Genomic DNA, 16,096 nt, shown 5'->3' with positions numbered 1-16,096 from the left:
GTCGGAGTAACGAAATCCCGCCGATCACCGCCGGATTTTTCTACTCCTTTTTTGCCTGAACAAAAATTTGTTCCTTCTTCTCGCTTATCGCTTATTATTTTCATTGAAAATTTAGTTTGATGGCGTAAACTTATCCCGGCTAAGTTAGCCTTCTTCAGGGTATTTGTATGGAAATAAATAATTTTTGGCAGTCCTTAGAGTCCTATTTAAGCTAAAACCGATTTTATCTCTTTGAACATTTTTTGTAGCTCTAAAAAGTTCTTTTAAAACGCTTAAACAGCGTTTTAAGCTAGTAAATGTCTAGCTTCAATTTTCAACGTTCTAAAAGGCTTACAAAATAAAAACGCCTATTAATGGGCAGCGAACATAACACGCTTAAAATGGTTTTTTAAGCGTAAAGGCAGATTCACATATCGAATCAACCAAAACATGAAAAAGCACTTCGAGCGCTATCGCCACTCTAAATAGAGCTCTGAGTAAGGTGTTTACCTCACGGATTTTCAAGAAGAACTGAAAATAAAGCGAAATGAGCACTAATTTTACACTCTTTTCAGAGGATGCATGGCTGTTTTTTCTATTAGCTTTGGATACGCCTCCTTCGTGCTTGTTGATTCTCATAATTGAGAGTGAAGTAGGAAATTTTGCGATAGTATCTAATCATATAGGATTACAGCATATTACTTTTGTTTAAAAAAGTTGTTGACATAGGTGCCTGCCTGGCGACTTTACATACCCTAAGCGAAGCAACGGAGTTGCGTGAGCCGGTGTCAAGTCAAGCCCGAAAAGTGGAGTTTAAATCCTGAGATCCCGCGAATCGGGTCACCCACATGTGTTTTTATTCAAAAAAAGCTGTTGATATTGGCGCCTGCCTGACGAGTTTACACACTTTAGGTTAGCTTGGAGTGGCTGTCCAGATGTCATTGACTCACCTAGACCTGAAGGGTACATTGTGATACCACTAATGAGGTCACTCATAGGAGAGTAATGAACTTAAACAAGCCATTTTGTACTTTTAATAAAGTTAAAGAGACATTTTGTGTCAATCGTTGTACTCTGTACTCTGTGACCATCTAGCATTTGTTGATTCTAGAGCATATTGCTTGAGAAGATATTTGCATGTAGCAAGTGGTGTTCCTATGTTATGTTTTTGTCTAACATGAGGCAGAAGTGTTTCGTTTTTGGCGAGCTCATCGGCTTTGCAATTTTCCAGAATGTCTCTGTGGCCCGGCACCCAAATGAGGTGAATATTAAATTGTTCCGTCATCTCATTCAGCGATGATCGACATTCGTGGACTATTTGAGAGTTTGTGGAGACAGACGCGAGAGATTTATGGCTGAATCACAAACACGCTTTAGCTTTGTCTACGTTTTACAGCTGTTGAGCTGTCAGAGAAAGCAAACGTGAATCGTGAGGTCGAAACTCCACTGTGATAGCATGCATTGAATTCCTATGGCTGAACTCATTAACGTCAGGTGAAGCCGAAGCTGAAGCGTGTTTGTGATTCAGCCATTAAGAGCTCTAAGCCTCATACATGAGTTGGCTGCCACCATTATGGAGAATGGCGTACCTTCTACGAGAGGATGAGGTTGTGTGCAACATTTTTTAGAAACTGCACTTTTTCACCAGATGTTCTCCTTCTTAGAACCCTCTTGAGGTTCTCATTCCTCTTCATGGCTTTTGTTGTTGGTGGCTCTTCTCCTCTCCGAACTCTTTCGACTGCCAATTTAGCTACAAGGCATTCTTTCGAAAGATCCGAAATCAGCTTGTAGAGATCTGCATGCCTTTGGTTGACTACAACTTTAAGGCGTCTATGCCACGCTTCAACGCTGTTTTTCGTCCTCTGGAAACTGGTCTCACTTGACGCCGCTCCCGTTGTCTAGAACTCTGGCTTGTAGCGTGGTCTTGGTATGGAATTGCCAATATAGTTGGTCTTAAACCACTTTGCCAGCGTCTTTGTTTCAGTGAATTCCAGAGCTCCATATGCTGGCTCGAAATAGGTCATTACCTTATCTGGAGGTACAAATGCTTTCATTGTGCCCATATTTTATTTGGAAAATTTTGGACTTTCCGCCAAATAATTTGTCGGGAAGAACGTTTGGGCGGACCTTATTATTGCCATTTTGAAATCGCTTATGATTTGTTCTGGACTCAAAGGTATGTTGAAATCACAGGCGCATTTCAGGAGTTGAAGCCAGAACTCGTCATATACCTCCCTTGATTTCCGACTCATGAGGCAGTAAACTAGAGGACAATGATTCCATCTATATGGCCATGAACTGAAAACAGTTGCTCCATAATAGTTGGAACCGCCGCAAACATGCCATCAACCAACCAGCATTTTGACTCTATGCCACAGATTCTCTCGATTTGATACACCAAAACCAATACAGTGCTGTCTTTCAAACAATCTTAAAAGTATCCATGACTCTCATCGAAGAGTGTCTCCTTTCCTATGAAAACAGCGGTGTTGAAATAATTTGAAAAGGGAGCGAAACGGCAGGATTTCGTTACGCGGGATTTTGTTATGCAGGATTCTGTTCTGCAGGCTTTCGTTGTGCATGCTTATTTTGAGATTCGAACGAAAAGTTGATTCGAGTGACTAAATCTGTTCGTTCGAATGAATTTTGTTTATTTTGGGATTCGAATGAAAAATATTCACTGCAGAAAATGAAACGAAATTAACCTTATTTTTGTGATAAGCTGTTCTAAATGATTTGTCATTTTGATTTGATTTAGTTTAAATGAAAACAATCAAAGTTTATGAACTCCAAATCGATGTAGTTTTCCTTATTTTGGACAAAGTAAACAATGGCAATAGCACCGTTTTTAGATGAAGGCCCTTTATAAAATAACAAAAAAAACTCGTCAATTTCAAGCTATTCAGCAGAAAATATCTGAACGACATAAAAATAATATTTGATTCGAATAATTCGAATCTTAACTTAAGCTCAAAATTATGCCACTCTTGTTTTTTTTGTTGAAAAGGGTAATTATAAATTGACAAATTTTCCATGTCTGCAAATAAAAATAAAGCTCATGTGAAAGAAAAGTCAAAATACGCGAACACCCACAGTTCGCAGTTCGTAGCTCATGTGCAAGATTAAAATTTAAAATAGCAAAATAAATAAATTGGGTGGCGCAACAGTCCATTTGAGAACTAGACCCTAGTGTCTGACAACTCTCAACATGGATGGAAGGGACCTACAGTTTTTAAGCCGAATCCGAAAGGCAAATTGGAGAAAGCACTTTTCATGACAGGAACTACTCTTGGAGAATTTGTCAATTCCTCACAAGAGGCAGTACAAGTGAAAAAACTTTAATGGTTTTGCAGTGAATTTTTGAACTTATTTTCACTTCAAAAATTATTTTTTATCTTCAAGAATAAATTATTTATATTTTTCGATGTATTTTGCATAAAATACAAAAATTACGAAATGTTACTCTACCCTTATATATTTTTAACATTTTAAGTAGTATTCACATGAGCGCGACCAACGAACGACGATTTGATTACAAATTATGAGTTTATATGCGTTTGAAGACATATTTCCGCACAAATTCTTAACAAAACGATAGCAATATGGTTTCTATTTGATTTATGAAACATAGTTTTACTTTTCAATATCACATATTAATAAATTTAAGAAAACAAATTTATTCGTCGCGAAAAAAATTGTAGTTGATACGAACTCTCTGCGTTCCACATAATCCACATTCGCAACGAATAAAATAATCGCGCGTACTTACCTAAAAACATCATTCTTGTTTTAGTTTCAGTGGTGAATGGTGTTGGGCTGTGGCTCCTTGTCAAACTTCACTCGCGACGAATTAAAAACTCTCATGTGAAAGAAATGTCAAAATCGACGAATATTCGACTATTCGTTGGTCGTGCTCATGTGAATAGTGCCTTAAACCAAAACACACTACTCTCGACGGTAATACAGTTCAGAAAACTTCAAACACACCTACACTACCGACTGTTGTGTATTTCTCTTTTTGCCGCCATATTCACCACTTCGTTTGACTTCTGCCAAAATAAAATAAAATACAAAGCCTCATATCATATCATACAATAAAATAAACTAGCGAAAAGCAAAGACATGCCGATGCTATCGTGAGTTCTCTGTTTGCTATTTTGGCACAAAAACAAACTAAAAATAAATACAAAAATCTTCACATTATTAATTCCAATAACTATGTTATCTGAAGATTAATTGAATAAAGCAACAATTTGTTTTAAGGAAAGTCTTTAATTTAATTTTACAACAAAATGGAAACAGTTTTTCTTAATTCGGACATTGCTCGAATGGTGCTTGGTGAGTTTGTGTTTTATTTTTATTTTTCCAATTTTGTCCAATTATAACTGTAGTAACTGTAATTTTTGTTTTATAATTAATTTAAAAGGTTATTTACGAAAACAACGTTTGGATAAAGCCGCCGAAGTATTTTGTAAAACAAGTCCATTTCTCGAAAAGGAATATGAAGTTCTTAAGCAAGGATATCGTTTATTTGGATTCAAGGAGGATCTCCTTGAGACCATCATCAAGGAATACTGCAAAATTACAACCAAAGGTACAGTCTAAAGCTTAAGTTTTCATTTTGTGTGCATCCTGTAACTTAATTTATTCGAATATCATCGTTGGTATCTTTGGGAGAGGTCTTTAAAGTTGATCTTTTAAGTAGAAATTCTTCTTGCAAAAAGAGGAATGCGCCATTTCTCTTTCATTGACGCGTTCTTATCAGAAGGCTTATTAAATTAAATATCAATACAATTTTACGACAGGGGAAATTAAATGGTCAGGTTAATATATTTTAAAGAACAAGCTTAGGTTACTCAAAGTTTCTTAAAAGTACGGACATTTAATTTTTTTTGCGAATTGGAAGCAAAAGCAGCAGGTGCCAGGTAGGTAGTTACATAGACTCAACTTAGTTTGTGCGTGAAAGAGGAGGGTTAGGCTTTTAACTTTAATATAAAAAGAAAATCAATTAATTTCACATTTATGTAGGTAAGTGATGCTACAAGTCAAAGTTGGGGTATGTAAGAATTGTTTGTCTGCTTAACCTGTGAAATTTGTTTGATTGAAAATAACTTCTAAGAAACAGACTCACAATAATTAGTGTCAATGAGTCTTTTACACATTTGTCTGTGTTATTATCACTTTTTAAAACAATTCTTTCGATTGTTAACTTCCTGCTGGAATACCATTGATCTTATCTTTTCATGGGAATTAATTGGAAAACAATTTTTGCAATTTTTTAGCTATGTGCAAACATTATTTTCACACGTTTTAGGGAATAATAATTCCCTGAATTATGTAGATAATATGGCCTATTTTCCCTAGTACCCGCACTAACAGGTATTACCCGGGTACTATAATTTCGGGTACCCACGTTTTTGCGGGTACTCGGTAAAATCCGGATACCCAAAACATATTCGTGTATAGTTGTAAAAAAAGATTGACAACATACATAGATAAGTATTCGGATTTTGGTTCGCTTATGTGTAGCTCTAGTTAAAAATAAACAGATTCATAACAAATTTTTTTATTTAAAAAAATGTATCTTTATATGAAAAGTGTATATTTAATAAACGATTCCGGAGAAGAAGTAGTTATTGATTAAAAACACAATAATTTTTTCGTTAAGAAATTAAAACGTGGTCAAAATAATTACAAATAAAAACTTATTTAGGACTTGATTGTAACAATTTTTGATTGCTCATCAAAAATCTCAAAAAGCCAACATTTTATGGCAACAGACTTGATCTTTTAGGTGTAACAATGTTACCTGCAGCAGAAAAACAGCGTTCCGAGGATACCAATTTCGCTGGTATACATAAATACATTTTGGCCAACAGTGCTAGGTTTGGATATTTTGCCTCATTATTTTCCCACCAGTAGTACCCTTATAATGATGGTTAGTGCGTTAGACTGTTATGCGAGAGGTCTTGGGTTCGATCCCTGCCTGTGTCACCTAAAGTTTTATTCACCGGTACTGCCTCTTGCGAGGAATTGACAAATTCTCCAAGAGTAATTCTTGTCATGAAAAAGTGCTTTCTCAAAGTAAGCGTTCGGATTCGGCATATAAACTGTAGGTCCCCTCCATCCCTGCAATTACTCGCACACAGGAATGGTTGAGAGTTGTACGTCACTAGGCCCTGGTTCTCCAGGGACTATTGCGCCACCTAATTTATTTATTATTCATTATTTGCTCACCATTTCAAGGCCTCGAAACATTGTAGTTTATGTGTGGTTCTCTCAGATACATATCAAACTCGTTGACATCTTCACAATCAGATTTCGCATCTAATAAAAAGTCCATGGCACTTCGCTTCCCATAAACGATTTCTCTATTCTCGTTGGGCAAAGAATTTTATGTTAGATGCCGCACATGGTTTCTTATAACATCTTTCATGTGTTTAGCTTCGACGTCTAAGTTTTTGTGTCTTGGATCCAAAAATGATGAAATTTGTTCCGTGAGAACTTCTTCGAATTCACCCCTAAAACCTTATTTAAAACCTCTGCTGCAAACTTTCTCTTATCATTTCTACGAATTTGATAGTATTTTCGTCGTTTATTAATCAGCCCATTGGTAGGTAGGCAGAAATGGCGATCTCAAGGCAACCTAGCCTGAGATCCAATTAGCGCTGTAGTGCGCCGTTTTGATACCAAAAACTCGTTTGACCTTTGATTGAAAGGTATAGATTGATAGAGAAGCTTCATAGCGATTATGTTAGAGCCATTTTGTCGCATTGAGAAAAAAGATTAGGTCTCTAATCTTTGTCTCAGATAGCTCATCGAGTTCTTGAAACAATGCTTTTCCAAAGCATTTCATTCTGGTGCTTGCCAAAGCAGGACATTTGCAGAGGAAATGGATTATGGTTTCACTTTCTCTTTGGTCACTACAACTACGGCAAAAGGTGTTGTAAGAGATACCCAACTTCTCTGCATGAACTCCTATAGGCCAATGTCCGGTACAAATCGCAACAATGCTGGCTATGTCTTGCCTTGGCCTGCATAGAAGATCGTTTGCACCGGTTTTGTTATAGGTGGTTTTGCAGTTCAGTAAATTGCTCCACCTTCGGTTTGATTCAGTTTGGTAGATAGAAAAGATTTTTCTCTTCATAGCAACAAGAGGAATGTTAACAATTTCCGCAAATGTGAGCTATGAAGGGCCGATCCTTGCCTGGCTAGCTCGTCAGCCCGTTCATTTCCCACGATACCACTATGGCCCGGAACCCAGATCAGAATGACACCGAGGTTAATATTCAGGTTCGCAAGCTCATCGCGACATTGCTGGACCAATTTAGATGAGGATATGGGCGAGTTAATGGCTTTGACAGCTGCCGAACTGTCTGTAAAGATAGCCACATTTCGGTTTTTGTTTGGGTTTTGTTTAAGTATCTTACATGCCTCCCTTATTGCCAGCAGTTCAGCCTGAAAAACGCTAGCAAAGTCAGGAAGCCTAAAGGATTTGGCTACATTTAGGGACTCAGAAAAGATCCCAGAACCAACTCCGCACTCCATCTTTGAACCGTCAGTAAAGATGGTTGTGTCGAAACCTATCGACACGATATCATCCTCCCAATCTTCTCTGGATCGGAAAATAACCTTAAAACCCTTACTAAGGTTAAAAGTAGGAGTGCAGTAGTCAGTGTCTACCGAGATAATATCTGAGGGAATTAATTTCCTAGTGTTGCTGTGACCGTAAGGTTTTGACAACCAGCTATTTGATTCCTTCAGCCTAATAGCGCTGCAGGAAACTATGTATTTAATAAAAAGGTCGATTGGTAGAAGATCCAAAATAACGTTTAAGGCGTCCGTTGGGCAAGTACGCATGGCCCCTGTGGTGCCCACGCAAGCTGTTCTCTGAACCTTCTTTAGGTTATTAATATTATAGGCCTTGCTAAGAGCAGGCCACCACACAATCGAACCATATGTTAAGATTGGACGTACTACGGCTGTGTACGTCCATAAAATCATCTTCGACTGAAGGTAAAGAGCAAGAGTTCACTTTTACTTTGGTTAATTCCTAGTCCACAACTAGTGGCCCAGTTGCTAACCAAAGCTGACTCCGTGATTTCACTAATCACAGAGGTGTACTTTCCTGACACCAATAGCACTAAATCATCCGCGTATGCTACCGCCTTCACTCCACATCTCTCTAATTTAACGAGAATTGTATCCATGACCAGAAGCCATAGAAGAGGCGAAAGAACACCACCCTGGAGTGTTCCCCTATTCACGTGTTTTGTTGCGATTGTATTGCCTAGAGAGGCTCGAATCTTCCTACCACTGAGCATGGAAATAATCCATTCTCCCATTGCCCATTGATAATCGGTCGAAGAATAGAAATGGTGATATTTTCTTAGCATAAAATTGTAGTTGCAAACTGAAATGGTTTTAGAGTTTTGGCCATAGCTTTTAACAGTGCCTATTCCTTCTCGCTTATTTCTAGCTTCAGTGCCAGTTTTGAAAACGTTATAGTTCTGTCCGCCAAAACCGCAACGACAGCTGCTCGATTTACTGTAAGCCTTTCACACATGAGATACGATGAACTCCATCTTGTAGGGCAACTTTGAATTAATTTTGCATTCTTGTAAGCCAAGTTGTAGATGTTTCTTACTTAATTTAGAAGCAGCCATATTAGAGTGGTGGAAGTGACCTACTAAAGTCTATAGATCTATCTATATTGCCTTTCTTGTCGAAAGTTTTTGAGAGAATACTTCAAAGCAAATAAACGAGTTTCTAACACGGTTTGACTTATTGACCTCAAGACAATCCGGCTTTCGAAAGAAAAATAGCTGCTTGACTGCCTTGTTAAGTGTTTCTGAGGTAATTAGAAAAGCAGTTGATATGGACAACGTCACTTTTCTAATTCTTCTCGATTTCTCTAAGGCCTTCGATGTGGTAAATCACAACATTCTTTGCCTTAAGCTCTCAAATTATTTCAATTTTTCCTCCTCTGCAGTCGATCTATTGTTTTCTTATTTAACAGAACGTGAACAGACGGTTGAACATAATCAACAAAAATCGATCTTCTTACCTGTTGCGAATGGTGTTCCACAAGGGTCAATACTAGGTACCTTGTTCTTTTTAATGTATGTGAACTAGTTGCCTAGTATTGTAAAAAATTGTTCCATTCGCATGTATGCCGACGACACTCAGCTGTACCTAAGTTGTCCCTTAGGAATGATTGAACACTACGTTGCATGTATTAATGAAGATTTAAAAAGAATCGATCAATAGTCAATAGAAATTTGCTTGCTACTTAACCCGATAAAATCGAAATGCATCGTCATCGCTAGCAATAAGATGGATGTGTCATGTTTTCCTCAAGTTGCTCTCAAAGAAAATGCCATCATGTATGTCGACAAAGCTGTAAACCTCTGTGTTTTGTTCAATATGAGCCTGACTTGGGAGGACCATATCAATAGAACTGTGGATAAGTGTTATAGTGTCCTTCGTATGCTTTGGCCATCTCAATATTTAATTCCAATAAAAATCAGAGTTCTTTTAATAAAAACGTTTCTGCCTTTAATCACTTACGGTTGCGAAATTTTCTACAAACTTGACATCGAAAGCAAAAGAAAACTTAGTGTCGTCCTTAACTGTGCTGTTCGTTATGTTTATGGACTTAGACGTTTTGATCGAATATCCAATTACGTGATTCAATTTCTCGGAATGACACTAAAATACTAAAAGTGCTTGCATTTTTTTTCAGTGCAAGTTGGTATGCTTCTACTGATTGCAAGTCATGTTTAACGTACTGAAGATACAACATTCGCTGCGTTATCAGTTACAACTGCACATGCTTTCCCTTGTAGATCCCACTCTGCTATGACCATTTCTAATATAAGTGCCAAGTTTTCCGCAGTGTGCCTTTGTTCCATGTGTTCTGCACATAATACGTAATTTTTTAGTTCCCACTTATCATTGACATAGTGCACAGTAACTGATACGAATTAGTCCTGTGCTCTGGACAGAAGAAGCTGACCCTATCGCATCTTTAATTTTTTCATAAACCTGATTATATAATAGCTGTAACCTGGATAAAATAGTTGAAGCTGCTGGAATTTCATAGTTGTCAACAACAGACATAAAATGTTTAAATCCATCACTTTCCACGAAGGCAGTTGCCTGCGAAATTTGTTCTTGTCGCTTAGCGTTGTAAGTTTCATCATTTCGGCGTCTTTTTTTTTTTGGAGGATCTGCACTACTGCTGCTCCTACTATTCAAAACTGTGGAACTGTTTGATGAAAAAGTCGTAGAACCCGCATTTTCGGGATCGGGACTAAAATAAGTGCAATCAAACAAAATTTATCTCTTAAAACAATGCCATTATTTTAAACATTTTATATTAGGTGTGACAAAAAGCTAGATCGTGTAGTTGGTTTAAAACTAGAAAAATGGAACTAAAGGGGTTCTATTCCCCTCCGTTCAGCCGATAGGGGCAATTATATTAAAACTTCATATATAAGAGTTTTAAGAAAATCCCATATCGAGGTTATTTTTATTTTGTATTAGCCTGGGTCTGGCTCGAACTGGTACCTTCCAAGTAACGATTTTTTTTTATCTGGATTTTCTGCGAAACGGCTCTAACGATTTTAATTAGATTAATAAATTTGGAATTATAAGAGTAGTATTGACTAAACTGCGTTTTTATTTTTGGCTCATAACAAAATTTTGCTTTTAAGGCCTTTTTTGAAATTGACTGACAAAAAGTTAACAAGGTCTTAATTGAATTTATTAAAGTTTTGTTAAAAATAATTTTTCTTGACTATCTTTAAAACACAATTAAAATGGCAAAAATAAATATGGACTCAAGATATTTTCTGCAAACTTTGTAACTAGAATTTGTTGGTTATTCTTAAAAGGCCAAGTGAAAATCTTTGTTATGTTTTAGAAAAAAATGCGTAAGTTTTTGCCTAAAAAAACATGTAACATATATTTACATTGGTTAAACGTTTTTTAAGACAGTAGTTGGATGTTCAAATGGTAGACATGTGCATTCAAGAGGACACAAGCGTCCACAGGTTTTTCTCAAAACCCACCTCTGTCTATCAACTCCTACTCTCACCTCCCCGCGGTGAACATCGGGTGCCTAGTACCTCAACTGGAGATTGGGTTCCAACCCCAGTGGAAAGTTGTTGGGGGCAGCAAACGAGAGAGGGGGGGAGAGGTGTTTCCACTAAGGCACCTCTCCTTATCCAGGCGGCAGCGGACGAATTCTCGAGATAGAATCAACGGTGGCGTCTACAGTTCCAGTAAGGTCGAACTACTTAGTGAACACCTTATAGGGCTTCTTCGACATATTCGGAGCCCAGGCCTATAAGGAGCGGTTCATCCGGCTCCCCTTCCTTGGAGTTATACTAAGGATCTGGCCCTCCAGGTTGGGGGTTGTGCCGTCGGGGTGACTTCCTGGCCACGTAAAAACATCATAGTCTCGAAGCAACAACAAGCCTCGGATACGGACGGATTCACTGTTGACAACCCACGCAAACGAAATAAGGACAACGAACTTCGGATATGTACGTGGAATGTTAGGTCCCTTAACAGACCACGTGCAGCCGAACAATTAGCGGAAGCCCTAAACTGCTGCAAGGCAGATATTACAGCCATCCAAGAAGTGCGATGGGATGGACCGGGTAAACGCAAACTAAAAGACTGCGATATCTACTACGGCGACTGCTACCGAGAACAAAGACAGCGTCTATTTGGGTGTGGATTTGTTGTTGGAACTAGGCTCAGGCAAAAAGTCTTGAGTTTCAACAGTGTGAGCGAGCGCATCACGACAATCCGCATCAAGGCTAAATTCGCCAACATAAGCCTAATTTGCGCGCATGCCCCAACAGAGGAGAAAGATGAAGACACCAAAGATATGTTCTTCGAGCTCTTGGACAAAACATATGAGCAGTGCCCTGGCTATGACATTAAAATTGTCTTAGGAGATTTTAATGCCAAGCTAGGAAGAGAAGACATCTTTGGTGGCATAATCGGGAGATACAGCCTGCACGACACTACCTCCGACAACGGATTCAGGCTGGTCGATTTCGCTGCGGGGCGAGACGTTCTGGTAGCTAGTACGCAGTTCACGCATCTTAATATCCACAAGGGGACATGGAAATCTCCTGATCAATCAACCGTCAACCAGATTGACCACATTGCGATCGACGCACGACACTTCTCCAGTATCCAGGATATCCGAACATTCCGAGAGGCCAACATTGACTCGGACCACTACCTCGTTGTAGCCAAGGTACGGCTACGGATATCCCGATCCAAGCCAAAACAAGGAAGTACTGTGAGAAGATTCGACGTTAGACGGCTACAATCGCAAGAGACTGCCATGTCCTTTTCCGATCGAGTCTCTAATAACCTCCTAAGGAGTCCTATGCTTCCTGCATTAAGCATTGAAAACCAGTGGCAACATTGCCTTGCAGCCATCAGAGATGCCGCCTCTGAAGTGCTAGGTTTCACACGGCCACCACAGCGAAACCCCTGGTTTGACGACGAATGCCAGCAAGCTCACGCAGCGAAACAAGAGGCATACAAAACGGCGCTGCACAAAAGGACGAGAGCTGCTCGCGAGCTCTACGAGCAGAAGAGGAGAGAGGAACACCGGCTTCTTAGACAGAAAAAAAGGGAGCATGAGAAGCGCGCGATCGAGGAGATAGAGGGATGTCACAACAGGAATGAGGTTCGTAAATTTTACCAAAAGGTAAAAAAAACCTCCCAAGGGTACCAGCCACGAACCGAAGCCTGTAAAGACGATCAAGGGAACATCGTAGTAGAACCACAGTCGATGCTGAGAATATGGAAAGATCACTTCTCCAAATTATATAACGGCGATGACGAACCGAATTCCGCTGTAAGGGAGATAGAACCACTCAACCTCGGCGACGCAGATCAACAATTCCGCCTACCCGACCTTGACGAAGTGAAGATAGCTATATCTAAACTTAAGTCAAACAAAGCTGCTGGAGCTGACGGCATCGCTGCCGAACTATTCAAAGCAGCAGGCGATGACTTGGTACGGAGCATGCACCAACTCATCTGCAAAATTTGGTCGGAAGAAAGCATGCCCGATGAGTGGAATCTCAGCATAGTGTGCCCGATACATAAGAAAGGAGACCCTCTAAACTGCGCCAACTACAGAGGCATCAGTCTTCTTAACATTGCGTATAAGATCCTCTCTGCCGTATTATGTGAACGTCTGAAGCCATTCGTCAACAACCTGATTGGTCCTTATCAGTGTGGCTTCAGACCAGGAAAGTCCACTATCGACCAAATATTCACACTACGGCAGATCTTGGAAAAAACCCAGGAGCTTCAAATCGATACCCACCATCTCTTTATCGATTTTAAAGCCGCGTATGACAGCATCTATAGGGAAGAGCTCTACCGAGCAATGTCTAGTTTTGGCATCCCTGTCAAACTTATCCGTTTGTGCAGAATGACGATGGAGAATGCACGCTGCTCTATCAAGGTCGGAAAAGATCTTACCGATGCATTTGATGTCAAAAAAGGTTTTAGACAAGGCGATGCATTGTCATGCGACTTCTTCAACATCGTTCTGGAAAGAATTGTGCAAAACTCAACCGTCAACACTAGAGGCACAATCTTCCAAAGATCCATCCAATTACTCGAATACGCAGATGATATTGACATAATTGGAAGATCAAAGCGTGATGTCAGTGGAGCGTTTTTGAGCATTGCGACGGAAGCGAAGAAGATGGGTTTAGTGGTCAATGAGGGCAAGACCAAGTATATGCTGTCATCAAAAAAGGACACTGAACAACGACGTCTTGGACAAAACGTCACCATGGACAGCTATAACTTTGAGGTAGTTAAGGACTTTGTCTACCTAGGTACCGCTATTAATGCAGACAACGACACCAGCGCTGAAATCAAACGAAGAATAACTCTTGCAAATCGCTGCTTCTTTGGACTTAGAAGGCAATTGAGAAGTAAAGTCCTCTCTCGAGCATGTAAAATCACCATCTATAAGACACTCATCATCCCGGTTCTCATTTATGGCGCTGAGGCCTGGACCCTGTCAAAGAAAGATGAGAGCGTCTTAGGATGCTTTGAGAGAAAAATTCTTCGGGCGATTTTTGGTCCCGTACGCATAGATGGAGAATGGAGGAGAAGATATAACGACGAGCTGTACGGGCTGTACAGCGACACTGACCTAGTTAGCAGAATCAAAGTCCAACGGCTTAGATGGCTAGGTCATGTAGAGCGGATGGACATCAACGCTCCAGCCCGGAAGGTCTTCGAATCCAATCCCGAGGGACGGCGCAGTAGAGGAAGACCGCGACTCAGGTGGCGCACCCAGGTGGGAGAGGACCTCAACCAACTTGGCGTGCGAAACTGGAGACAGCTAGCTAGGGACCGAGCTGGCTGGAGACGCTTGTTGGTTGAGGCCCAGGTCCGCCCCGGACTGTAGCGCCACCTTAAGTAAGTAAGTAAGTAAGTTGGTAAGAAAATGTCATTATATTGAAAGAATTTGCAATAAATTGCATTTCAGTTTTTCGGATAGTAAGAAAACTTTAAAGTGTTGTTGTTATCATGCTCTTGCACCCACGCATTTTATTTCTTTCCTCCACCCAAGCTACACGCTCTATCTTTTTGTTACACTGAATCACCCTGTACATTTTCTTAATCAAGTTGTTTAAATGAATAAAATTTAATTCTTAATCAACATTTAAAAAAAATGTTTTTTCTAGAAATTTTACTGAATTTTTTTATTTCAAATATAAATGCTCTAATGAAATTCAAGTCAAACACTAACCTTTCTGGATCATATTTATGAAAAAATCTGAGGTGTTTGTTCATTGATGAAGGGGAGTGGTTGTAAGAAATTGCAGTGCCTCAAACATTACAGATAACTTCTGTTTTATTCTTACTTAATTTGCAGAACCGCCAAACCCAGCTTTTTGTTTTTCCATTCATTTTAGCACTTGTTCACTTCAGATGATAGTCAGAAACTAAACTACCAAAATACCAATAGGCAAAGCATTGCCCTTAATCTTGTTATCAAGTCTAGATACTAACAGTTAACCGCAATCATTTTAATAAACACACTGCAACAAACAGACCAGCTGTTTTGGCATTAAGTGAAACTCAGATAGGTGAAGATTCCGATCATTTGGAATTTAATCTATATGGGTATAGCTTAGTGCCATTATTTTTTCCACACTAGCCGTATATATAAGAAATGATGTTGCGTACCAACTTCAACCACAATATGGTTTGTGCTCTCACACAAACTTTAACTTCATGTGGCTAAAATTTACGGGTCATAACATAAGTACATCATCCACGCATATTTTCTATATCGAAGTCCAAATCTGGACAGAAATTCAACTTTTAACGAACTTTATGCTCCTACCGACTCCATTCAAAGAATTGTTGCCCATTATCCTCACACTGAAATCGTCATTGCGGGAAATTTCAATGTACACAATTCTTGGCTTCGTTATTCTGGCCAGTCAACACCGGAAGGAAGGTATGTTGAGGTCTTTGCTGAGTTAAATCTATTAAACCAGCTTGTCGATGAGCCAACGCGAATCCCTGACGTTGCAGGTCAATCCGCCAACACCCTAGACTTGTTTCTTACTTCTGATCCTAATAAATACACAATCAGTGTATTACCGCCTCTAGGCACATCAGACCATTGTATCGTAGCTGCAAATTTCTCATGTGTAAAAAGCCCAGTTAAAGAAAAAACTCCTATGAGAACCGTTTGGCAATATAAGAAAACCAACTGGGACGGTCTCAATGAATTCTTCAGGAACTTTAACTGGTCACTATGCTTCCTCGATAGTGACGTAGAGTCCAGCGCAGATATGGTTACAAATTTAATTCTTTGTGGAATGAGAGATTTTATCCCGAATAGGGTTAAATTAATCAAACCTATAAAGCCAACTCCATTAAAGAAAACCGGAATAAGTTCAAACAAGCTAGAAACCAAATTTTTGCATGACCAGAAATTAAGGCAAAAAATACTACAATGTCCCAAAGGTAGTAAAAATGTCTGTTCATTTGTAAAAAACGTACGAAACACAACGTCATCCCCGGTTCCAACGCT

General features: G+C 39.3%; 1 protein-coding gene across 1 annotated transcript in view; it reads left to right on the top strand.

Moving 5' to 3' along the window:
• Positions 1-4,092: 4,092 nt before the first annotated feature.
• LOC129944208 (uncharacterized) overlaps positions 4,093-16,096 on the top strand; it is a 31,274-nt gene continuing 19,270 nt past the window's right edge. The window contains exons 1-2 of the mRNA XM_056053485.1: positions 4,093-4,317; positions 4,406-4,573. Of these exons, the coding sequence (XP_055909460.1) occupies positions 4,272-4,317; positions 4,406-4,573 (214 nt within the window). The 5' untranslated portion in view covers positions 4,093-4,271. The remainder of the gene's footprint in view (positions 4,318-4,405; positions 4,574-16,096) is intronic.

This window comes from Eupeodes corollae, chromosome 2 (assembly GCF_945859685.1).
Source record: "Eupeodes corollae chromosome 2, idEupCoro1.1, whole genome shotgun sequence".
Classification (NCBI taxonomy): Eukaryota; Metazoa; Arthropoda; class Insecta; order Diptera; family Syrphidae; genus Eupeodes; species Eupeodes corollae.
The sequence above is the reverse complement of the archived record's forward strand: the minus strand, read 5'-3'. Positions and strand labels throughout refer to the sequence as shown.